The sequence below is a fragment of the Emys orbicularis genome, chromosome 16 (assembly GCF_028017835.1).
Source record: "Emys orbicularis isolate rEmyOrb1 chromosome 16, rEmyOrb1.hap1, whole genome shotgun sequence".
Lineage (NCBI taxonomy): Eukaryota > Metazoa > Chordata > Testudines > Emydidae > Emys > Emys orbicularis.
The window spans coordinates 13,950,610-13,976,583 of NC_088698.1; the positions used below are offsets into that span (position 1 = coordinate 13,950,610).

Sequence of the window (25,974 nt, forward strand, 5' to 3'; positions counted from 1 at the left end):
CCCTGCCCCCGTGTCAAGCTCAGGGGGTCACCCTGCCCTGGCCCAGTGTCTGTAGATAGTCACTGCAGACAATAGGGTCTTTCCCAAATAAAATTTAAATCCTCCCCATGCTTCACTGATCAAGACAAGTGCTTGAATCGAGGAGCCTGGGAGTGAGGAGGAGTTTGACTTACTGCATTGCCTGTAGGTGGTTTGCCCCGGGGTGAATTGGGCTCTGTGCCTATATATACTGACCGGTTTATTAACATGACCGGTAACCTACCCTGGCTACAGCCAGGCATTGCATGCGCAGGTGCTGGGCAAGCGTCCCCACACAGCTCTGCTGGTGTCTCTCAGTTCTGCTCGGTGATACCCACCTCTGCTGACATTGATCATCTTTGCACAGTGCTTTGAGATCTGCCAGTGAAAAGTGCTGTAGAAGAGCTAGGTATCGTTATTATTGCAGTCCTCGGGCCCCTCCACAGCTCTGCCAACACACTCCTGCCTTGACCTTCATTGCCCCCGCAAGGAAAAGCTTGGACTCCTTTTCACCAGGAACTGCCAATCATGCTAACCTGTGCCAAGCTAGGAGGTGGAAGGGGGTTCAACTGCAATCAAACCCCTTTCACTTGTCATCTAACCCAGGCCTGGTGTAGCCAGCTCCCAGGGCAGTGAGATTCCCAAGGAGTCCCCCATTCTCCTGCTTTTCTTTGCTGTGGTTTCCCCAGAGCCTCACCAGGGGGTGATTCTATGAGAATAAAGTTGGGGTTGTCTTAGTACTGTTGGGGACACTTGGTAATAGTGGCTTTGATGCAAGCATTGCTGGTCACTCACCCCCACGCTGGTGATCTCGTTTGTTTCGATGTCTGGTGGGTTTGGCTCTGCCTCCTGTGTCGGGGTTGGCACCGGATCGGTCTTTGGTTTCCCATAGAGGTACTGGATGCCTTGTTTGTCATCCTCACTTAGGCTCAGCGGGTAGCGGAAGATGTAGAAGGGAGACATCAGTGACTTGGAGACAGCAGTGTGCTGTAGGCCCAGGACGTGACCAAATTCATGAGCAGCCACTTGCAGTAGGTCAGTCCCTGCAAAGGGAAGAGGGTGCAGGGATTTTTCAGTGTGCTGGAAGACACCCAGGATGGGCCGGGGCCTCACTGTTCATTCCCTATGGTGGGACCACAAAAAGTTCAGTGCAAGAGGGAATCTGCTTTTCAGGGAGGTCCAGTTGGGTTGACCATAGTCCAAAGGGGTCTGTCGATTTGCCTCATGTCCTATAGTGAGCAAGCACCTCAGGGGGTTGAATTCAGGTCCCTCCTGGTTCCCAGCTCTTTGCGGTAGCGCTAGATGCTGTGGCCTCTTTAAGGGGGCAATCCCAGCAGCCATGCAGAGTGGTGGGGGTGGGCTGGTTTTCCAGCCAGGGCTTTGGAACCGTGTGAGTTGAGTCACTGTGAGTGTCTTCACCTTTCCCCGTGTGTTTGCCTGCACAGATCAGCAAGTTACAATTCTGCCTCATGTCACCAGCATAGGGGCCAATGGCCCCAGCTCCCAGTAGAATCTCCCCCCTACTTTTGGAGGGAAGGTTCTGCCTTTGGCACATCTGTGGGAATCTGGCCCACAGGAAGCAGACACTAAGGCGGTGCCCAGTTAGATCAGCTTTGCACAGGGGGAGCATCGTTCCTTGATTAGCAACGAACATGGTGGGGTTCACAGTAAGACACCATCCAGTGGAACATCTGGTGTGAAGTAGAACTACGCCACCAGGACCACTCTGAGAACAGCAATTGTAAACAAATGGTGCCACACAGACAGCAGGGGGCGATCACATTGCTTTTTGGAGGTTTGTCGTGAAAGCATGAAAGGCAAAATAAATAAACCATTTCTGATGTTTTATCCAGCCCTCCCCCCCCCCCCAAGACTCTAATAGATTTAAGGGAGGACATGCTTAGGCATAAATTATTTGAAAGCATCTTTAAAGGGAACGTAAAGGGATTCAGGTGTGTAGAAACACAGACCACACTTGGGAGATCTCCTTTAGCGCCCTGCTGATTGCTTTCAGGTTTTAAAATTCTCGGGTAAAAAGACCTTAAAAGAACAAATTAAGCAACAAAGACTGTGAGGAAGAGTCCTAATGTTGTTTCCTTATGAGCCCAAATGCAATTAATTCTTCCCTGGTTTCAGTCAGAAATCTCCAGGTTGCAGCCCCCTTGGAAAGAAGAGAGTCAGCTAACTGAACTGGTGTGTTTAGTGCATTGGCTACTGCCCCAGAAGGGAGAAGGAGCAGCTCCCAAAGGAGGCATGGACATGCTTTAGAATATTCCAGTGGGATGTGGTACGAACACCTGGGAAAGTGAACTTGGCTTATCTGCAAATGAGCAGCCCCCTGAAATGTGTTTGCTCAGCACTGATGCAATCTAAGTGATCACATCTAGGTCAGTTGAGAATCTGGGATTTCTACCTCAGTGATTTATTAAACACTTTCGAACAATCCTGTTTAGATTGGCAGACTCTCCACTCTCTGCTGTCCAGTATTGGCAGATCTGCTGTGCTCTGCTCCAACTTTATGGGGAGCTGAACAACAGCGCAGCTGAAAAAAAAATCTTTGCCTGGGAAGAGCCATAATAGAATGGCAGCGTGGAGCCAGGAACGCCTGAGGGCTAATCCTGGTTCTGACAATGATATGCTGTGTGACCCTTGGGCAAGTCACTTATGCCTCTCGGTACTTTGGTTTCTTTGGCTATAAAATGGGGATAAGGATATTCCCCTACTTCAGAGAAGGCTTGCAAGGATTAATTAATGTTTGCAAAGCTCTGGGGGATATTAAATTGGAAGAACATGCTAAGTGTGATTATCCCCAGTTATTACTGAAGCCACATATGAAAGAGAGTGAATGATGATGGAACGTGGCCGGTCTGTTTCAGCAGGGTTTCAAGCTCTCCTCCAATACAGGATTAATGAAGAGGAATATATTAGGACATTTTTCAAATGGCTTATCTAACTTCCGAGGGAGTGGTGAAAATGGATTGCAGATGTTCCCAGATTCTCCCATTGCAAAACTGGTGGGAAGTACCTCAGATATTTCAAAAGTTACTGGTGTTTATTTATTATCCAGTGTTGGAGTGTGCTTGATGCTCAGCAGACAAAAAGACAGTCCCTGGCCGCAGGGAGTTTACAAACGGTCAGTAAAGTCAATGGGGAAACTGCCATGGACTTCAGTGGGTGCAGGACTGGGCCCTAAACACTGACCCGGACAAGGCAAGCTGTACAGGGAGGCCCTGAAGGGGAGGTGTTAGCTTAGTTGTCCCTGTCCCCCCCCTTCTTCTCCCTGTAGATCATGTTGGGGTGGAGGAGGGTGATAGATGGGAGTTATTTGTGCATCTTGCAGAAGAACTGAGGCCGTAGGCAGTGATCCTGCTAGATCTCAAGATACTGTATGTATCTTGTGAGATGTTATGGCATTAATCCCTGAACAACACAATGATACCAGCCTGGCTCTATTATTAAGAAAATAGTTTTTACTTGATCTGGAAATCAAGTCACTCTCTCATATCGACCATGAGATGTTGTGTGGGGGTCAGCGTGTTCCCAAGCCAAAGTGAGAGATTGGGAGCCTGCGTTGTTTCCCTTTAGAGACTTTCAAGAAGAAAGGTTTTGGAAACAGACGGTGGACAATGGGGACTGGGACTGAGACCTGCCAATTATACAGGACTTTGGCAGAGAAACACTCCACCCCACTGTCTGGGGCTTAGTTTCCCTTCATCTCGCCCGTTTTATTTTCTAGCGGTGGCTCTTTGAGTGACCTGGTGTTAGAACCCCACTTAACTGTGATTGGAAAGAGACAAGGACACAGACCATGTGAAGTGCCCCCGGTGTGCGGACAAGCCTGTTCCGACCTCTTCTCTATGAATTAAACGATTTTTACATTTATCAGGGGCCTCCCCCTCCCCAAAGACACACACACACACACACACACACACACACACACACACACACACACACACACACACACACACACACACCTCCATCTGAATCCACCACACACCTAAGTTGTTCCCAATGGTCCAGGTCTCATCGTAGTCAAAATGGACATCTCCCTCGCGGTGGGTCTTGGGGAAGAATGCATGCGCCAGGATGCCTCCAGGCCCGTCAAAGGGCAGGTTATCGCCATGCCAGTACCTGGAGGGCAAGCACATAGCAGTTCAGTGAAACCGCACTTGGCAGCCAGGGTGAGCCTTGAGGCCAGCACCTCACGCTCCCCACCATTCAACTTCGAGCCCTCCCTCGTGTCCCTGCAAACCTCATTCTAAGTAGGGAGGCCGAACCGTCACACAAGCCCAGGGCCTTCACGCCAGGCCACAGACGCTAATAGTTTCTCATCGGTGTTTGTTCCTTCCCCTGTTCAGCTTTCATCAAGCCCATAAAATTCAGGTGAAGGCTGATCAAGCTACTAGCATTAAGGCAGCACAACTGAATTGAGCAGAACACATGGAGTCTTCCTGGGCCAAATCCTCAAGTCCTCACCCGAGCCAAACTCCTGTTAACTGAGGAAGCCCTGGAGAGAGGTGAACAGTGCAGAGAAGTGGAGACAAACACACTGAATACAGCCCACATCCTCCTTTGGATGGGCTCCACAATCCCTTTTATTGGCTTTGTGCAAACATTCATTGGAGTGAAGTTTTGCTCCTGCAAATATTTTGCAGAAAGTGAAGTGCAGGCCTGGAGTCAAGATTCATTTAATCAAGAAGCTAAATGTGTTTTGGGGCAAAAGGTCAGGTCATTCAATGGGGGGGACGGGGGGACTGAAGAGCTGGAAGCAGCCAAAACAAACACTTGTCAGCCAGGGATCTTTGACCAAGTGGTAGCATAAATTAACCGGTGAACAATTTTCAATAATAAACAAATTAGTAAAATAAATGAGTATTTGTTGTATGGCGGCACCCGATCAGGGCCCCAGTACGCTAGGTACTGTACATGCACATAACAAAACAATAGCTCTTGCCCAGGCAGCCTACTACCTAAATAAGAAAACCAAAGTTTGGAAACAGAACATGGGACTAACGTCAGTGAATAAATAATCTGATGCCAATAGTTGGACCAGCTCCAGTGAGGACTGTGGGATCTGTCCTTTTCACACAAAGCCCAGTGGGGGAAGAGGGGCATTTCCTTTTGGATTAGAACATCTTCTCCTTCCATGCTTACCTTGTGAAATCAATAACTATGTCGGCTCGGCCCTCGTGCACTTCGGTAAAGGTTAATGGTGTCACGTCACTCCAGACTTTCAAGGCTTCCGCAATGGTCCATCTCACTTTAGTGTTCACAAGTTGCCACGGGAATCTTATAATTCTAAAGAGCAGTAGACACCGTATTTAGAGGTATTGCCCATCATAAGAACATAACAATGGCCACACTGGGTCAGACCAATGGTCCCTCTAGTCCAGTAGCCTGTCTTCCAACAGTGGCCAGTTCGGCCAGATGCTTCAGAGGGAGTGAACAGAACAGGGCAATTTATCAAGTGATCCATCCCGTTGTCCAGTCCCAGCTTCTAGCAGTCAGACATTTAGGGATACCCAGAGCATGGGGTTGCATCCCTGACCATCTTGGCTAATAGCTATTGATGGACCCTGTCCTCCATGAACGTATCTAATTCTTTTTTGAACCCAGTTATCCTTTTGGCCTTCACAACATCCCCTGGCAACGAGTTCCATAGGTTGTCTCTGGGTTGTGTGAAGAAGTACTTCCTTATATTTGTTTTAAACCTGCTGCCTACTAATTTCATTGGGTAACCCCTGAGTCATGTGTTATGTGAAGGGGTAAATAACACTTCCTCATTCACTTTCTCCACACCATTCATGATTTTATAGACCTCTATCATATCCCCCCTTAGTCGTCTCTTTTCCAAACTGAACAGTTCCAGCGTATTTAATCTCTCCCCATATGGAAGCTGTTCCATACCCCTCATCATTTTTGTTTCCCTTCTGTGTATCTTTTCCAATTCTAATATATCTTTCTTGAGATGGGGCAACCAGAACTGCATGCAGTATTCAAGGTGTGGGCACACCATGGATTTATATTGTGGCATTATATTTTCCATCTTATTATCTATTCCTTTCCTAATAGTTCCTAACATTCTGTTCACTTTTTTGACTGCTGCTGCACATTAAGCAGATGTTTTCAGAGAACTATCATCCCAACATCACACAATGGTCAGTGTCAGACTGGCAGTGTCATCACAGGCATTAGCAGCAGCAGGGAGTCCCATCTATAGTAAAAAGGGATGCTACCATCTTCTGTTAACGTCAAAACACCTCAGCCAACATAACCACTATCACACCAAGCCCCACACCAGAGCAATGAATCCTGATCTCACCTGCAAATCACTGTCAGTATTAACCACAATGCATTCGTTGTCACCACAACCACCATTAGAATGTCCATTACTGCAAATGCCACCATGTCCATCATCATTGCAATCCGCACTAATTTCATCTAGTGAGTCATTGAATTTCTGTCATCATTACACTGGCTGCAAATCACAATTTCATTAGACAACAGGGAATGTCCTCGCCGCAAATCCCACCATCAGCCTTCCATTATTACCAACAATCTGCCACGCAACATTGGTTCGCCCGGGGCCATGAAAACATAGTAACAGGCCTGGGCTTTGCCACAAGAAGAGGACGCTCTAGATCAGACGCAGTCTGTATAGCTCAGGTCCTAGTATACAAGATACCAGGCTGAGTCCGAGGTGGTACAAGGAATCCTGCCTAGGTGGTTTTGGAACAGCTTTGCAGACATGTCGTATTTTTTAGGAGGGCTTTGGAGGAGGAGAGGGAGGCTGTTTGGTGAATGTGCTGGAGTGAAATGCTGCAACACTACTTAGAAGGGGGTATAATCCCTCCAGTCTACCCCCACCCGTAACTCTGTGTTTGGATGGGGTGATTTCAATCTCTCTAATCTCTGCTGCAAGGGCATTTTATTCCCATGAGGTTGGTGCTTGTTGATGTCAGCAGATCCCTTCCACTCCCCACCAAAACTACCATCCTGATCCCTAAGGGATTGATTCTGCGACCCTTTATCACAGTGAACAGCACATTCACGAGCAGCCCTATTAAAGCGAATGTAGGGTGGGGGGGTAGATGCTCACGCGTCACTGCTCTGCAGTAGAAGTAAGGCTCCGGAATCAGACGCTAACTCAGCATCCCTGCTGTAAACAGGGACAGGATTGTCATTCCAGTGGACAGCACAGTTCAGGGAGGAGGTAGTACACTAAACATTTCTAATGTACTACGCCCTCCAGCCAGGTCATGTGTGCATCGGAGGCTTGGGTACAAGTCAGGGAACATTTGCCATTGACCCGAGGCACCTTTGACTCCTCAAAGCCTAGGAGGGGGTCCCAGCCGGCCCATCCTACCAACATTCAGTCTGACCATCAGCACAACCAATGTTACAATGTACTCATCACCGCAATGATCACTGATAAAGTCACCAGCAGCGTCGTCGTCATTAATGCCACTGGTCCCTCACCCTGACAATCACTTGCATCGGCATAATCGCTGCCAGCACCATCAATCGCTACAGCCCTGCGGGAACTGCCCCTGCAAGTGGGACTGTCCCCGAATCACCTGGAAATCCCCAGACTCCCCAGTAACTCGCACTCCCTGCCCCTGACCATAGTGCAAGGACACTGCGGTTAGAATGGCTACAAGTCATGCAGCACCACCACTCCCACCGGGGAGGTTACCCTGGCCTCCATAGTGAATTTAAACATGCTCGGTGTCTGAGTCAGGTCTGGCCCAGAACAATCAGTGAATGAGACGTCCTCCATTAAAACCAGCGTAATGGAGTGAGAGACAGAACAAACTGCCCCGTATGGAAGAGAACCTGCAGGACAGTCGCGATGGGTCTGAGATGGGTAGCTTTGCTGTTAAGGACATTCTGCTTCTCCTTTTCCTGCTAATGCACCCCTCATTTATGCCAACCCCCCAAGTCCTCCCACAGATCCCTTCTGAACTGCACTGGGCTCTGCTGGCACAGGGAGCTACAGCTTGCACCTCCATGCACTGCCTGCGGTGAATCAAGCCCACATCCAGATGTGCACAGCTGTGAAAGGGGGAACAGAAGAATTGCCATACTGGATCCAGACCAGCGTCCCACCCAGTCCAGCATACTGGCTCCAACAATAACCAGCACCAGATGCGTCAGAGGAAAGTGCAAGAAAAACCCCACGGTAGGCAGTTATGGGATAACCTGCCCCCAGGGAAAGTGTCCTCCTAAACCCTAGTAGTTAAAGGTCACTCCAAAGCTTTGCTTTATTTTTTAAAATGTACTATTAGAATTCTAGCTGCTCCTGTTGCCCATGGAAACATCTAACCCTTTCCCGAATCCTGCTAAGTTCTTGGTCTCAACAGCATCATGTGGCAATGAGTTCCGCCGTCTGATTGTGCACGGACTGCAAGTTTTGAATTTGCCACCTTTCAGTTTCAGCGGCTGTCCCCTGGTTCTTGTAGTATGGGGAGAGCTGGATGGAAGCAGAGGGAAGAGACATTTCTGGAAATGCTGCCTGCTCCTGAGAAATGGGAGGAGAGTGAGAACTCGGGTATAGGTGTAGACTCTTTGTGTGGATTTATTTAGTGTGGTGAGGTGCTCAGATACTAGTCTAGATAGATTCCTAGACACACCTTTGCTAGCACATCTCTGAGCTAGTGTATGGACATACCTACCCTGTGTGCTCATGTATACATGGGAGTTCTCAAAGCTATGGGAAAAGCTTTCAGCTCCTAGCATCTGGCTCATGCTGAAGGGAAATGCTGTTTCACTAACTGGGGTGCATGAGCCCCTCATATCCCACACCCCTGTAACTCTGCCCTTGCATAGTGTGATGCTTTTAATCTCGGATGCAGCAGGATTTTTATTCCCAGGCGCAATGTTGGTGCTTGTTCATATCAGCAAAGTTTTTTTTCCCCTCTGATGCCAGGGGCCAAGGATAAGAGGAAGCCTTTCCACACTTCCCTGATAGTCTCCTGAGGCTATTGGCTTAGCAGCATCCCCTGCGCTCAGTTAAACGCATACCCGGTGAAGACATTTCTCTGGGCCCTATCAAGATGCACAGGAGCACGGTCTCCTTTCCACATGTGCATCTTACTCCCTTAGGCTAACAGAGGGGAGAATAGGGAGTGTGAGCAGCCAGCAGAACCCTGGCCCTTAACCACATCCAGCAAGCTCCTATCCGAGAGCACGTGGTGTGATTTCGGGGACACTGAGGCCATGTTTGTAAGCACTTCAATAAACGATGACTAGACTGGGGTATTTAAAATAAACGCAGAGGGAAGCCTTGAGAAGGGAGGGTGTCGTGTGAGCATGTGGGACTGGTGCCTGGTGGGGTGTGTGTAGATGAGGGCTGGGGTGTTTAGAAGTCTGAGCGAGTGGGGGTGTGTTAATGAGTGTGGTTGTGCATGTGAGGGAAGGAGAGTGTGTGGCTGTGGAGGCACACATGGATGCTCAGAGCAGGGGGGCGTGCGAGTAGCCTGGGGATGGTGGGGTGTGTGAGTGGCTGAGGGTGTGAAGGCTGTCATGTCTATGGTGAGCATGTGTGTGAGACAGCGTGGGGCTAACTGGTGTGTGTGGAATATACCCTTGTCACCCCAGCGCCCTGCACCCTGTTTCTTGAACAAGTTCCCCAGCTTGGACAGGCCCATAATGGGCAAGGCTCAGCGGGCGAAAGCACCAAACAGAAACGCTCTTTTAGGAAGGAGATCCTGACCGGCACTCGCTCCCTGCTTGTGACTTTGGTTCTGGGCCTGCCTTACTTGTAGGTGAGGTCCGTCTTCTCCCAGCGTCCTCCCGACAGGACGAACCGCTTCTGCCGGTTCCGCCCATTCTGGCCGTCTGGCAGGGTGGGTAGGTCTGGCACGCCGCAGCGGGGTGGGTTCCAGCTTGCTGCCGGCCCGTCTGTGCCCCTGGAGAAGCCCTTCATGGGGACTCCAGTCTCCATGGTATTAACTGAGGAGGAAATCCAGGGATTCTGCTCCTTCCAGGCGTGGTGTTTCCGAGCCCCATCCTAGGCAAGAGACAAACAGAGCTGTGACTTGCGCAGATAGCAGGAGAAAGCATGGCATATAGATAGCTACACAAACCTGTCCTCTTGCCAATGCCACAACAACCCTGCCGCAGTGCCGTCCTGCTGCATTCCAGCCATTACACCGCCCTCCCCCCCCCCCCCCCCCCGAAGACTCTCTTTCCGGTGAGGAGCCTCCTTACTTCCCACCACGCTGGGCAGCAAACCCACCCCGGTCTTGGTGCTCTCCCTCCACTGGGCTCTGTTACTCTCCAGGCCAGGGTGCACCTGCTGCAATGCCAGTAAGCCACAGCAGCTCCTGGTCTGTGTTCCCTTGGCAGCTGGGCAGCGGGAAATGCTTTGGGCAGGAACCAGACCCTCAGAAAAAGAAGGGAATTGCTAGGCAGTAAATTCCCCCATCCACGTCTTTTTCCCAGTTGGCTGCTCATTGTCGTTAACCACAAGCACACAGTGCTCAGGAAATGGTTTAATTATGCACCTCACTCTCCCTTGCACTTGGGACAGAAGCATCTCCGAGTCTGGATGCTGTGCTGGGGGTGCAGAAGCCTCTGCTTTGCCAGTGGAAAGCAGGAGGCTGGGCAGAAGAACACGTGGATTCAGAGGGAGAATGGGGGGCCCACACTGGTCTCTCCTATCCCCTTGTTCCCCCTTCAGCATTTTCCTATCGTTTCTAGCATCTGCCCCTACCTATGGAACACGACTCCTGGCAGCCACTGCTCAGTGCACGAGCATTAGCTGTGGGATCCCCCACCCTGGTGACTGTAATGAAGTGCCCCTAACCTGTGTCCTATGGGTTCCCAAGAGGTGTCAGGGGTCAGGACCACCCTGCCCATCCCATATTGCTAAATGGGAGGGAGATGCTCCCAACTAGATGGGAGGGTAGCACCAGGAGCGGGTGGGTCCTGGCATGGGAAAAGTCATGAACCACTCTTGTGTGGTGATGATGATGATACTTAACATTTTATATAGTGCTTTTCATCAGCAGCGTTTTACAGCTAGTGCCACCGATTAACCCAGCCGTCTCCCCGGAGAGCTCAATCAGTACTACAATGGCAGGGTCAGCTGGGGTGCAGAAAGCTTAATACCAACATATTCGAACGTGGGTGCCTAAAAGTAAGCGACCCAAATCCACAGCGCAGCCAGTGGGAGTTACACGGCGCTCAGCCGCTTTAGAAAATCAGCCTGCGTAATTCAGGTGCCCAAACGTGGACTCAGCTGCTTAATTTTAGGCATCCACATTTGAAAATGTTGGTCCAAGTGACGTGGCAGAGGGAGTCAGCGTAAAAGCTGTGGAGTCCTGCCTCCCAGCCCTACGCTCAGGCTATTCCACCGCCCTTCTCTTACAGTCTCTGCACAGCCTGCTCCGTCCCTGGCAGCGGCTAAGAAGTTATAATAACAGGAGTACTTGTGGCACCTTAGAGACTAACAAATTTATTAGAGCATAAGCTTTTGTGGGCTACAACCCACTTCTTCGGATGCATATATTGGGTTGTAGCCCACGAAAGCTTATGCTCTAATAAATTTGTTAGTCTCTAAGGTGCCACAAGTACTCCTGTTATTTTTGCGGATACAGACTAACACGGCTGCTACTCTGAAACCTGTAAGAAGTTATAGTTGATATAGTTCCAGTAGGTTACAAAGCCCACTGGTGTCACAGGAGCATACAGCAAACTCTTTCGCTGCTGCTGACTCTTGGATTCTTCCCTCCAGGGGCAATTACCGGGTATGGGAGATATCCCTTGGGACACGTTAGAAGCAAGACCGACGGGGCACAATGCTGAGGTGAGGGAAGCTCCCTTTATCCTGAAGGAATCAGGGTCCTTGGAGCCTCCAAGCTCTGCCCTGCCCATTTGTTTCCTATAGTTCTCTAGTTCCCTGTGACTTAATTGGGACCTCTCTGTGCCGACAGACTCACACAGCCTGGTCTCTCAGGTGCCAGCAGACAGGCCGGCCCCCTGCATCACCCAGCCAGGGACCTTACGGTCAGCGTGGCGCGGCGCTGGCTGGTTTGCTACGGATGGAGCTGCAGTTTAATCCCATGAATTGCCATCTCTCTGTTCCAGCACAATAGTTCCATTCATGTGGGCTGTAATGAAGTGTGAAGCCCTTGGCATTAATTCCACTATCACGGCTAACATCTAGATCACAGCACCGGGCCCTCCGGACGGGCTGCAGGGATGGACACAGGAACTTGGCAGGTCACAGGAAGGCACATGGTAGTCTCGCCACTCATTGCTAGCATTATTCCACCAGCCCGTCCTGCCCTGCCGCAGCCAGCCAGACGCTCCTCTAGCTCGGCGGCTATCACCTCCTGCGGTCCTTGTCTGAGAAGCCAGACTCAGTCCTCAGACTCAGTTACTCAATCTTACATCCCAAAGCGCTTTGCAGGCCACAGCAATCGCCCCATCCCCCAGCTCCGGGAGGATGAACAGCACCCAGGAACACTGTGCTCAGCACGTAGGCCCAGGCCCCCAAGAACAAGTCGAGCTTTTAGACGGTTTATGAGAAAGAGGAGGCGGGGATGCAGGTGCGGCCTGTCCTGATCAGTCCCCTGGGCACTCCTCTCACACCAGCGGCTCACAAGAGCAGAGCCTTACAGAATAAGAGGTACCCAGACTTTTACAACAAGGCTGGTAACAAGATGAGCTGTCAGTGTATTGCTGTGCTGCTCACCAGGGATGCATGCTAAGGACTCGGAGGCTGAGTCCAGGGCAGTCCCAGACTAATGGGGCTCTCTCTTTGTCAGGCACCGTGCAGGCTGCACCAGCTAAAGGGTGCTCACCTCAGACGCCGGGGCAGGACCTGCTACGCAGCAAGAACAGCTAGAGATGGAGGTGTCTGGATTCCGCAGGCCTAGAAAGGACCCTGCAAGGAGCATCCACGGGACTGGTGCAAAGGGAAGTGCAAGGGGGGAGCCAGTGAATTGCACAACAGAGATGAGCCCCAGTGGTGGGTGGGGAGTGGCCTCTGGCCTCAGGGCCCCTCGTGACTGCAGGACAGTTGGCAGAGTCGTGCATGTGCAGTCCTGGGCTGGTTTGACTAAAGAGGGACCCGCAAAGGAGTTTTACCCAACTGAGCTTGTGCCCTTCTGACATACAGAGAAGGCCTGGAAGGAATTTTTCCCACCTGCTTGTTTGTTTGGTTTTTTTATTAACCTTAGTAGTATTAGGATCATCCCCCCTGGTTTGCCCTGGCTTTGCTGGAGGAGCTGGTGGGTCTCTCGATGGTGGGATCTTGTTAGCTCCACTGGTGCAAGTCCTGGTGGACATGGGTGGTGGATGGAGCCCTCCTTCAGGGAGGCTAGCCCCCTCCCACCTCACCCCTTCCTCCTGAGAAGCCCCGACCCCCCCTGCCCTGTGACTGGAAGACCCCCAGCCCAGTTGGGGCCCCGAGCTCCCTCACCCTCACCCCCACCCCACGGCCAAAGGAGCCCTGGGCTGGCTGGAGGCCCCCCCCAGCCATGCCGTGGCTCCCCTCCTGAGACCCCAAGCCACTCTGTGAGCTCTTCCAAAGAACTTGAGCTTTTTATATTCGCCATGCAGGTCCTGGGGCAGCTGAGGAGGCAGTGTGTGTTATTCAGATTCCTGGGTTCATCAGTAATCTCCCTGGAGTCCAGGGATGAACCCAGGAAGCTGAGCAGCATATACCGCCTCCTCAGCCACCCTGGAACCTGCATGGTGCATAATAATAAGCAAACGCTTCCCTGCAAACTCCGCAATCAGCGGCCGCAACTGTGCCAAGGCAGGCTTGCCTGCCCTGGCCTATTATACCCACTGCCTATGCTGGTGGAGGCGATCATCCTGCCCTGAGCTGTGTGGTGGTAGAAATACCTGTGCCCTGTCTACATTAATGGTCAGATGCACATTGGTGCCGGTCCAGAGACAGAGGGGAGGCAGTTTGTCTCTCCCCTATTCCGGGGCTGATTTGGCTAACTTGTGCCCCTGTTGCAATGGGCCACTGCAGCTATCCAGAGCCACAGGACCTCTGGGCTTACCCCCAGCCTGCCCCACCCCTCCCAGCTCTGACCCCACCCCGACCTGTTCCCTGTGCACCTCTGCCAGGCCTCAGAGCACCCTGCACTGCTGAGCGAGGGAGGCCAGAAGAGCAGCACGGAGCTGACGGAGTTGGCTCTGCACACGGTATAGGGGCCCCTTGTGCTGTGTGGGTTTCTACCCATCCTGTGGCTCCCTCTGCACCAGCATAGATGGTGCAGAGAGACTTCACTGCCACAGCCAATCTGTCCCATCACTGTTGCCATTGCTGGAGCTGCCCGAGTGTTAGCACAACCATAGGAAATTCCCTGGAAACCACTGGTGTTAGCCACAGCCAGACACGCAAAGCCACCCAGGGGCTGGCTGAGAGGCTGGTGCCATTTGCCACAGAATTCTCTGAAGACTTTTCTAGCCAGAGATATGAACCTACTTGGCTGGACTCATCTCTCTGGTCACTGGAGACAAATCCCTGGCCTGGAGCCTTTCGAGGGGAGAGAGGTGGCTCAGGAAACATGCCCTGCTTGTCGATGGTGGATTCCACCCGCTACTGCACTGAAACCATGTGCCAGGCAGTATGGGCTCAACCGGGCTCGCTTTGCGCCCTGGAGCAGGGACGGGGTAGAAGACCTGGCTGTCGGCTTTGATGTCGCCTCGGTTCCTCTTCTGTAAACCGTGATCGCCCCTCCTGACCTGCAGCTCCATTAGGAGTGCGCGCCGGGGCTGGAATGCTGCTACAAAAGCCTTTCTTGGCGGCTTTGCTTTCCTAAGAAAAGCATTAACTACTTAGCAGTGTCAGGGGCTTCCCTCCCCCTCCCTGATCTGGAGGGGAGATAAAATTCCAGTGGGCCAAAAGGAAAGAGAAGCCATCACAGCTGAGGAGCAAAAGCTGCTCCTGGAGCCTGTGAAGGTGGAGCCTGGGGCCACGGAAATCAGCACCGTCTGCGGAAGGGAGTACCATGCATCACTCTCAAGCAATGTCTGCCAGTGAATGTCACGATCCTCCCTCCCATGGGGCTGCTGGCAGTAGGCTGGATTGTGAGACCCTTACTCATGCCTGGGGGAGTGCCTTATTCCGCCAATGGTCCCCCTGACTGCCCATGGGTAGGTTGCTTCTTACTATCAGGGTGGCCCTATGAGTCTGTCTTGCTCAGGACAAGGAGGGAGGATTTATGCAGCTAATTCTCATTGGCTTTTATACGACTTTCCAAACCCTCCCACGGAGCACAGACAAGAGCCCGCTAAGAAGGGGATATTCACTGCCAGGGGTTTGTGAACTGATGTCTCCCAGCCAAGGGAACGGGGCAAAGGATTTGCAATATGGAGTTTGGGTGACTATCCAGCTGTATATCCCATACTGGCGAAAGCCCCAAGTAAAAGCCCTGGGGACACTAATGAGCCAAGGTCTCTGCCTTCTGTAGGTATTTCTCCCTCGTGGGGCAGGCTGCAATGATACACACACAGGGCTAAGCAGCACATTGGGAGGGTGGCCTTTGAAAAATGAACAGATTCCCAGCAAACTGTGAGACTCCAGCCTGGAATGAGAGAGGGAAAGGTCTAATCCCAGGGGAGAGCAGACAGCCCCGCAAGGAACAGGCTGCCTGCTTGGTTCTCCCAGGCTTTGCACCGACATCATCACGTGTACTCGGGCACATTGCAGAACATGACAGACATCACATGAGGCCACATGGAAAACAGCCAGGCTCCCCAGTCAGTGTCCCATCCGCATTCATGAGATACAGTGGACCCTTAACCTCTCCAGTTAGGGGCAGGGCAATTGTCCCGGAGCTGGCATGTAGAGTTCACAGCGTTCTGCATGTAGAGGTCAAATGCCGTGTCTGGAAGGAGGCTGCAAACAGGGCAGCCCCGCCACAGAGACCCAGGAGCAGCAGCAAAGCAGGACATTTTCTGTCAACAAAAAACTTGACAACAATGAGGCTGCTGGTGTGCAAAGCTCACTGCCCGTCCTGCTGACCAACACCCTCTCATTGGTTCTTTGCGCTCCCGCACTGGGCTGGCTGTCTCCACCTGGTGTCTTGTCTTCTACTTAGACTGCCCTCATTGGGGCAGGATTCATTGCTTTGTTCTGGGTTTGTACAGCGCCTTGCACAATGGACCCTGGGCCATGACAGAGGCTCCCAGGCACCACCACAACACAGATACCACATTGACATCCTTGTTCCCAGCCATCTGGGAGGGGCTTACTATCCTGCAATCCTGGCTTAGATCCGTTTAATATTGGATACGACTCCTACTGAGGGGCTATAGCCTGCCCTGCAGGGGAACAGACTCAGCTGGTTTCTCCCCCTCCCCTCCATCACTTACATTTGTGATCCCACTTTCAAGGTGGAAAACCCAGTGACTCGCCCTCCTCCAAGGAACCTGAGAGTTCTCCTGCTTTCCGACCTCCAGACTGGCCTTTCTGACATACTTCACTTCCTGGCATGGACGACCCTGACAGTTAGGAAGCTCTTCCTAATGTCTAAACTAAATCTCCATTGCTGCAATTTAAGCCCATTGCTTTGCATCCTGTCCTCAGTGTGGTTAAGGAGAACAATTTACCCCCCTCCTCTTGATAACCTTTTAGGTACTTGAAGATGTTATCATGTCCCCTCTCAGTCTTCTCTTCTCCAGACTAAACAAACCCAATATTTTCCAATCTTCCCTCGCAGGTCATGTTTTCTAGACCTTTAATCATTTTTGTTGCTCTCCTCTGAACTTTCTGCAACTTATCCGCAGATTGGAAGAATTACTTCTTGTGTCTTGCTTACAATACTTCTGCCAATACATCCCAGAATGATGTTTGCTTTTTTTGCAAAAGTGTTACATTGTTGATTCCTGTTTAGTTTGTGATCCACTGTAACTCCCACATCTTTCTGCAGTTCTCCTTCCTAGGCAGTGTGGCTGTAGCCATGGTTGGTCCCAGGATATTAGGTGGGTGAGGTAATCTCTTTTATTGGACTAACTTCTGTTGGTGAAAGAAACAAGCATTCAAGCTCCACTGCTACAATCATCAACACACACCCCAACACACCTTTCACGATCCAGGGGTCCTACACATGCCTATCACAACATGTGGTGTACCTTGTCCAGTGCACTAAATGTCCCAACAGCAACTATGTAGGTGAAACCAGACAATCACTGCACTCTCCAATGAGCTTACACAGGAAAATGAGGAAAAACAAACCACCACCTCACCTGTGGGTGAACATTTTTCACAAAGCGATCACTCTATATCTGACCTATCAGTCCTCATCCTCAAAGAGAATCTGCACAGCACTTTCAAAAGAAAAAACGGGGAGCTTGAATTCATAACTTTGCTAGACACTAAAATTCATGCACTGAATAGAGACCCTGGATTTATGGTTTATTACAACAATTGATAACCCACTAACAACCTCCCCCATCTGCTTCTCCCCCTCCTTTCTTCCCTATGACTGGAGGGGTGTTAGCAGGCCACATCACCTTGAATGGTCCCTTGAAAGATGTGTTAACTACTTGGACTAAAAAAAAAAAAAAATCTGTTCCGTCTTGTATTTAGCTGTGACACTGGGCATAAATTTCCCAGACCTGAAGAGCTCTGTGCAAGCTTGAACACTTGTCTCTCTCGCCAAAAGAGTCTGATCCAATCAAAGATATTACCTCACCCACCTTGTCTCTCCTTCCTAGGCAGGCATTTCCCATTTTGTATTTGTGCAGTCGACTATTCCTTCCTAAGCGTGGCACTTTGCATTAGTCCATATTAGATTTCATCTTATTTCAGATAATTTCTCTAGTTTGTCAAAATCATTTTGAATTTTAATCCTGTCCTCCAAAATGCTTGCAATCCCTCGCAGCTTGGAATCATCTGTAAACTGTATGAGTGTACTCTCTAGGCTATTTACAATACACCTCTACCCCGATATAACGCGACCCGATATAACATGAATTCGGATATAACGCGGTAAAGCAGCGCTCTAGGGGAGCGGGGCTGTGCACTCCGGCGGATCAAAGCAAGTTCGATATAACGCGGTTTCACCTCTAACGCAGTAAGATTTTTTGGCTCCCGAGGACAGCGTTATATCGAGGTAGAGGTGTATCTTCATAAATGATTTGGTTTAGAACCAAACCCAGGACAGATCTCCACAGGACGCTACTCGATATGTCCTTCTGGCTTGGTTGAGAACCATTGATAATGACTCAGTGTATGCTTTTCTAACCAATTGTGCACCCGCCTTATAGTAGGTTTGTCTAGACTACATTTCTCTAGTTAGTTTTTGAGAAGGTCATGAGATGCAGTATCAAAAGCCTTACTAAAGTCAAGATACAACACAACCACCACTTCCACCCTATCCACAAGGCTTGTTACCCTGTCAAAGATGGGTATTAGGTTGGTTTAACATTTGTTCTTGACAAATCCCTGTTGATTTGTAAAGGTGTTACTTATCACCTTATTTTCTTCTAGGCGGTTACAAATTGATTGCTTGATTATTTGCTCCATTATTTTTCTGGGGACCCAAGTTGAGCTGGTTGGTCTATATTTCCCTGGGTTGTCCTTATTCCCGTTTATAGACCAGTACTTATTTGCCCTTTTCTAGTGCTTCTGTGTCACGGTACTCCTAGAAATACCTGTGTGGAGCACGCAGAGCTCGGCCCTCTGGGATAACTAGTTCAAAGCAATTCTCTCGGTCATGTCACTCCTCATCTTATGGGCTTCGTAGTGGCACAGATGCTGCTCAGTAGCTACAAGAGCTTTGCAGTTCACTGATCCCTTCCCAGCGGGCCAGGCCACCTGCTCTCCTACACTGGAGAGGCACCGCGGGAGTCTGGAATCAGAACTACAGCCACCCTCAGAGAGCTTCCTGTGACACAGCCCAGGCCTTTCCTGCCGCTCCTTTCCCTGTGGGAATGGGGACAGTCTCCTTCTCAACCAGCCCCCTTCTCTCCCTCCAACCCATCTATGCTGTCACAGTGTTTGCTGCTTCCTTGACTGGTCCCATGGATACTCCGGCCACTCGAGGGGATGAAACACCATCCAACAGTCTGCACACAAGGGCACTGTACTTCTGCACACGCCCTCCTCCTTCCTCTCTCAGCTCCACTCCCAGGGGAGTGGAAAGATCCGTGTCTTTACACACGCAAGTAAAGCTGTTTCCTCCCACACTGTAGGGTAAGAAATTGCTGCCATCTGTGCCCAGATTCTTGTCTCTGTGGTTCTGCTCCAGGACAGCCTCCTCCCCCTCATTCCTGGGGTGTGCGCACCCCTTCTTGCTCCCCGAGAGGCGCGGCAGCACCTGCCTTGGTTCAAAACAACAACACAGTAGCACTGATCACCTTCGCCCCCTGTGTTTAGCAAGCCCGTCCTTTAACCCAGAGCCGATTTGGATTCCAAGCGCTGCTGGAGCTGCTGTTCAGCAGTAAAGTTCTGCTTCCTCAGAGGGAGTCAGTTCCACACCGAATCAGGGCATCTCAGACACTAGGCCATGTAGACCAGAGTCCATGCTCGCCGATGCTAATGCTACCAGAGAATCGTAGCCATTTCATGACTGGAAGGGACCATTATTCGGTGATGTAGGCCAGCCCCTGCTTGTTTTGTGTGTACAGCACCCTGGTATCTCTGCCCAGTGGGACCTGTTAGGTGCTGATGTAAAGAGTTGCACAAAGAAAGGCAGCACAAGATATTTTATTGATCTTACAAAACCCAGAACGGTGCATATTCTTAAATGCCATCTTCTGGCACCGAATCTATTAACTATTTACATATACACAGACACAGAGCACTCTCATCACAGGACCAGCCCACGTCCTCTGGTATGCTGGGCTGCATTCTGATCAACATGAAGAGAAAGCCATCAGGAATGTGAAGTCAGATGGGCTAAGGCAGGGGAGGATACAGGAACAGAGCTCCTTGTACACACAGACCAAGGGCCCCTCTCCTGCCATTCGCCTTAGGAATCCGCAAGTGCAATCTCCCTGCGACCAGACTCTGTTTCCCGTTTATCTGGTTGTGGTTGTTGTTGGCAACGCAGAAAGAAAATGTTTATTTTTCCTAAGCAACAGGAAACATGAAACACTGAGAACGGCAAATGTTTATGCCCACAAAGCCAGTGAAGGCCTAAGCTGATGCAAAGAGGGAGGGCGAATTAATAAACTCTTCAGGGTTATTTTCATTAGCAGCCGGTTTAGTTAGGTGATAGTCCAAGGCTTTGGTCCATCAGTGGCACCATTCCTGAGCAGGCAACACAGCGAAAGCCTAGACAACCAGAGGCAAGAGTACTCACCAGGAGCCCTGGCTGGACAAAGATCTCATGAGCCCCTAATCTGATGAGACAGGAATCCCCAGAAAACCAAGAAACCCACCCTGGGACTTTGTGCAGTCCAGTCACAGTAGGGTTGTTTTTTATGCATATGTAAGGTCAAAGCTAAAATGAAGCATCAGCTCTCAGCACATACCAGGGACTGGGACCCACTGACCTATAGGGCCACATGTGCAGGGACCCCCTCCCCCACTTATAAGGGGCATGTGCCAGCCTGGGCCAGGGATTGACCCCCTCCCCCAACCTATGGGGGGCAAGCACTAGTTGGGCCAGGGACCAGCACCCCTTATTTATGGGGAGGACGTGCCTGCCCAGGCCAGGGACTGGGATCTACAGGAGCAGAACCCACTTGGGCCAGGGACCCCTGAACTTTGACCATATGCTGAGAGACACTCCCAACTCTCTGGCCCACATGTGGAGATCCTCAGGCTCCTGGGAGGATGGAATGAAAAGAGCTGCATCTGTGTGGGCTCAAGAGTTCTATAAATATGTAGTGATTTCAGAGCATCTTCCTGACGGACACAGGTTTCTATTTTACCCTTAACAATATGATCTGTGTACACACACACACACACACACACACACACACACACACACACACACACACGTGTGCTGGCTGAAAACGTAAGTAATAAACCAGCCCCGGAGCCTCTGCCCACAGCAAAATCCTGAGAACTCCACAGTCTCTATCCAAGCCTGATTATTCTCATCTATTCTCAACAGAGCAAAGCCCTTTGATGGGTTCTCCAGGGAATCCCCCATTTGTCCTCCCTAGACACCACCTGTTCCATCTGTTCCTCAGTGGCCTAAGCAGTTAGGGATGTCTGCCGCACTTTGAATACACTTAGAACAGACCTTTGGCCCTCTAAACTTGAGCCAAACCCAAAGTGATGCTTTTCTGAAGGTTGACTCTTTCATTTCCATGTGCCTTCTGCTTCCTGGTTTAAGCCACGCCCACAGCCCAAATACCCAGATCTCACAAGAACCACCATTCTCGCTGTCCTGGCTGGAATGGGATAGAACCCGAACCTCAGGAGAAAGCTTGTTCTTGTGAAGTTTCCGGGCTAGTTCATAGACCAATGAGGCTTGAATAAGCCAATAAGATTTGGATACCATTCTTTGCTGCTCATCAGACCCACTGCTCTGAGCCTTTGGAGAATCCTCCACCCCTGACAGCACTGTCAGAGAAAACCAGCCACTCTCCTTATGCCACTTCTGTTACGGGGAGAAGAGGGTCCCCGGGGGATGGTGAGGAATCTCTTCTGACCCCAGCGGACATGTTCCTGCCCAGAAGCACGAGGCTTGATGGTCTTTGCTGTTATTTTTATCCTTCCCAGGAGAACGGCAGATGTGACTCAGAGCATGGGGCACAGCACCTGGATACACTAATTTCCTTTTGCTCCTACTCTCCCTTCCTGTCCACTTCGCGAGAGCCCAGGTGCTAACACAAAGCCTTCAAGAACTGCAGTTTGCTGGTGTGTGCATGTGTCTCTGTGAGGGGGAAGGTGGACACTGCCAAAGCATGCACAAACCCTGGAGTAAATGTTTACATGTGCTCTTGATTCCCTGCTGAAGTGAAGGATAACCATGTCTAAATTATCCTGAACGCTCATTTCAATATTTAAAGAGTGAAAACAAACAGCATATATCAACCTCTTTTGTAAACTTTCTCTGCAGGGGGAGGGAGGAGCCTGCATGGGCCGAGCTACTCCTCCTAATGTCACCCCTCTCTGCTCCTGGCCCAGATATCTGCATGCCATGCAGCTATAAGGAAGCACAGTGCATTCCAGGTAGGATTGCTGGCTCTGGAGAGGCGAGAGTTCCAGGAAATAACATATGGCTGGATTACACCAGCCAACTAGGCATGAGGCCACCAGTTTTCCCCAAGGCTAGTTTCTCAGTGAAATGCATTGATGTTAATTTCCCAGAGGGGGCCTGAGCCAGGCCATCACCAGGTGTTTCATTTGGTCTGGTGTGCATTGCCCTGAGAATTTGAGATTTTAAAAGAACTACTGCAGATAGCTTGGCTTTTGCTCTAATACTTGCCTTCCTCAGGTGCTAACATAAAAGCTGTGCCCTCCTGACCAGAGCTCCGAGAGCTCCAGGACTTCTAAATTCCCCCCACCTAGTTTTACCTTGTAACAAACCTTAGCCCTTGAGCACCCCAACGGTAAATGTTGGTGTATCAAAAGCTATCAAACCTCATGCTTCAGGACTAAAACTGATCTGCTGAGGTCAGGAAGAAATCCATCACCCCCTCCTCCACCATGTCATGGTATGTTTTTGTACATTGTCTGGGTGCAGTGAAGGATTTTTGCCCTCCATTAAGAGGTCAATCCAGAAATCCCAGGTAACCCTGTCTTAATTTAATAACCAGGCGGCATCCAATTAAATTAAATAGCAACAAGATTAAATGGACACCAACTTGAAAAATCACATTTATCTGAAATTCTAGACCTACTATAGTTACAAGTAACACCTTCAATGACTGAAAGAAGTTAGTGGTGGAAAGAAGTGTCTACTCTTTCAGCTTCTTTACTTGGTATATTTGAGAATACCTCCTGTACAGTTAGTGTCATTGTTTGCACTGCAAAGTTAGTTTCTCGCTTGCTGGAAAGAGCCTTATAAACACTGGCAGGAGATCAGAAAATCCTTGTGGAAAGGGACCACACTATTGGGTACTGAGGGGGTGCTCCACCAGAAAATGATTTAAAAAAAAAATCAGATGATTAAAAAGACCAAATTGCCTGTGTCCCTTTAGAAACTATGGAAGTAAATTTTTTTGCGTGACACACCATTAACACAGCCAGTGGGTGGAACACTCTGTCATAAGAAGCTCTTGAACCAAATGCTTATTAGGATGCCCAAAAGGTGTAGCTATTGGTTAGGAATAATATGGATATCATCCAGCATTACTCTTGCTATATCAGGGTAGTTAGCAGAATAATATATGATTCAGAATAATATAAATCCACAGCTGGCTGCCTGGGATTAAGGAGAAGCTTTTCTCATAGCCAGGTGGACTGCACTCCCTCCTTTATGGGAGTTATACCATCCTCTGAAGCATCTGGTATCGGACACTGAACAAGACGGCCCGCTGGCCTGATTTGGTATGGAATTTCCGTCTTGCCAAGGCACTGTGCCAACTCGCTTTTCCTCCCGGCTCCCTGCTGTGCTCCAGGCGTGCTGGCCAGTTTGTAATGCCTCAGCAACCTTGGCACTCCCTTGGCAGCATCGAGTGAGGGTCATGGGTATGAGAGAGTGTATGGGGGGGGCACTAGTCTCAGGGGGGCAAAGTTATATGGGGACCTTAATTTACACAGGACACTTTAAATCTAGGGCTAGCACTGCCTTCCTACAAAGGATCCAGCATGGACCCCTGTTGGCCTCAGGACCCAGATCAGATGCACTGTTGGTCCATTCGAGAATGGGGATTCCTTTGTTTCTTTATATTAGGACACCATGGGGTGGCTCAGCGCCTCTCCCCCTTCCCCCTCCCCCCATACCAGTTCATGTCTCTGCAGGAAGGAGCAGGGCTCCAGATTTGTAAATTACTAACTCTGGTTTATTGGCAGAGCTACAGATCAACCAGTTGCTAAATGTAGTTGAAGCCCTAACACAGCTGGGGGTGTGCAAAGAAATGCATCTCCATTCAGCATGTGCTCTGCCTTACTGTCCATGGAGGCACAGCTGGGATGAGTTCAATGACATTTTGTTTTGAATAATAAAAGTGCTTCCTAGGCCAAGAATGTTTAAGCCAAGCTCCAGCCCCCAAGCAGATTTAACAGCCAAGTTATAAACCTCTCAGATGACAGAGCTTGATAATAAAACCATCGACAGGACCTGCGCTAATCCCCAGTGATGCTACCGGGCATTGCTCTGTCACCAGTTTATGCACCAGGAAACCACGTGCATATAATAACCCAATTACACACACACACAGAGACAGCCCCAGTGCAGGCAGCACTCTGTCCTCTCCAATCCCCCAAACTTCTCCCCCATGCCAGCATCAGCACCTCCAATAGCTAACGGCCCCATCCCAGGTGCCAGATTTTGGCAGGCACGTCTGTGAAGGACAGCCCTGCTGCTTCCCCCCTGCTTGCAGGTTTTATTCATCTATTTAGTTTTGTATCCCCTTAACAGTTCTCGCTTTCATCTGGAACTGCCATCGTAGTGTGAGGGACACATTCTTACCAGGCAATGAATGCCACCATACCTTTAAGGAGAAGAAGGGGGGAAATCCCTTGTCATCTTCTAACCAGTAATTACGGTCATCTCCCACCCACCCCACAAAAGAGGGCACATTTTAAAACTACATCCGGACATGCAAAAAGCCAGCATGCAGATTTCACTGCCCTGGAACAAAGCAGAGGCAGGTTGATATGACAGAATACTTCCAGCTCTAAAACAAACATTCATCTGCTACTGGGGGAACAACTGGAGGAGCTTCACTGGGAGGGTGGGCAGGACAGGGGGGAGGGGAGAAAGAGAGAGGGGTGGATTTGTTTCCCCAGCAGACCAACAACAACAAAAAGTTTCCAAGTTCTTTTTTGGAGCAGGGAGGGGTTTGCCAAGGAAATGCCCCAATGGGCAGCAGCTGCTGATTCCTAAAGAAAAGGGAATGCACAAAAGAACATGGGAATCTGAAGGGGCGCAGAGGGACACACAATAGCAGCAAAGCAAACACATGCAGCCAGAGGGGCTGTGACATTCTTCATCCAGCCCTGGGCAGGGTTTCTCCCAGAGCCGGCACGCAAGGGGCAGCTAGTCGGGATGTAAACAAGACGAGGGGTGCAGTCACTCTGGGAAGCGGTGTCCCTGAGCACAGCGTGTGAAGGGTGTACCCGAGTGGGGGCTCCGGGCCGTCTGTCTGTCTGTCCAGCCCCCCCCCGCACAGCGAGAGGGGAGGGCAGAGGCGGCGTTTGAAATGTAGGAAGGGGCGAGATGTGATTGCGACCCAGGGCACAGAGGGAGCCGCATGGCCCGGGCAAGAGGAGTCAGTGCAGAGATCTGGGGGCGCAGGGAGCCCCCGGCCCCCTTGTACTCACCAGGGGTTTGTGCCGGCGGGTCCCCCGCGATGCGGGCAGCGCCTGGCCCCCCAGCAGCCAGGGCAGGAGCAAGGCAGCGAGCAGGGCGGAAAGCGGCGCCCGAGCCATCCCCGTCGCGGCTGGGACAAGCGCAGGGTGCAGGCGGGCCGGAGCGGAGCGTGCCGGGTCCGGGCGCTGCCTGGCGCAGACATGGGGCCGGGGATGTCCCGCAGCCCCTTTTATACGCGCTCCTGCCTTTTGTTCTCCCTCTTCGAATTACACGTTCGTGGGCTGCCGAAGTGACACATCCCGGCGGCACCACGTGGGGCGGCGGGGGGCGGAATCCCGGGAGCCCGGCTGGAGCCAGGACAAGGGCGGCGTTAACTCCTTCCGCGCCGGGGAGAGGCGGCTTTCCCCTCCCGCGCCCCCCGGCCACAGCGTTACACGGGGGGACCCCGCTGGCTGAGCAGGCAGGAAATCAGCCCTGCCTGGGCACAAGCTCCCCGAGAGTGCTGCTATGGGGCATGTTCACCATGGGGCTGGGGGTGGGTGGGGGGGGGGGGGGAAGGTCCCGTTGCTGCTCGCTCAGGTGCCCTGGGACCCCCCATCGCTCT

The 25,974-nt window shown here is 50.9% G+C and overlaps 1 protein-coding gene across 1 annotated transcript in view; it reads right to left on the minus strand.

Moving 5' to 3' along the window:
• Positions 1-25,489, minus strand: part of MMP11 (matrix metallopeptidase 11) — a 31,578-nt gene extending 6,089 nt beyond the window's left edge. The window contains exons 1-5 of the mRNA XM_065417843.1: positions 25,382-25,489; positions 9,780-10,030; positions 5,173-5,316; positions 4,016-4,149; positions 814-1,061 (exon numbers count right to left, since the gene is read on the minus strand). Coding sequence (XP_065273915.1) covers positions 814-1,061; positions 4,016-4,149; positions 5,173-5,316; positions 9,780-10,030; positions 25,382-25,489 — 885 coding nt within the window. The remainder of the gene's footprint in view (positions 1-813; positions 1,062-4,015; positions 4,150-5,172; positions 5,317-9,779; positions 10,031-25,381) is intronic.
• Positions 25,490-25,974: the final 485 nt, after the last annotated feature.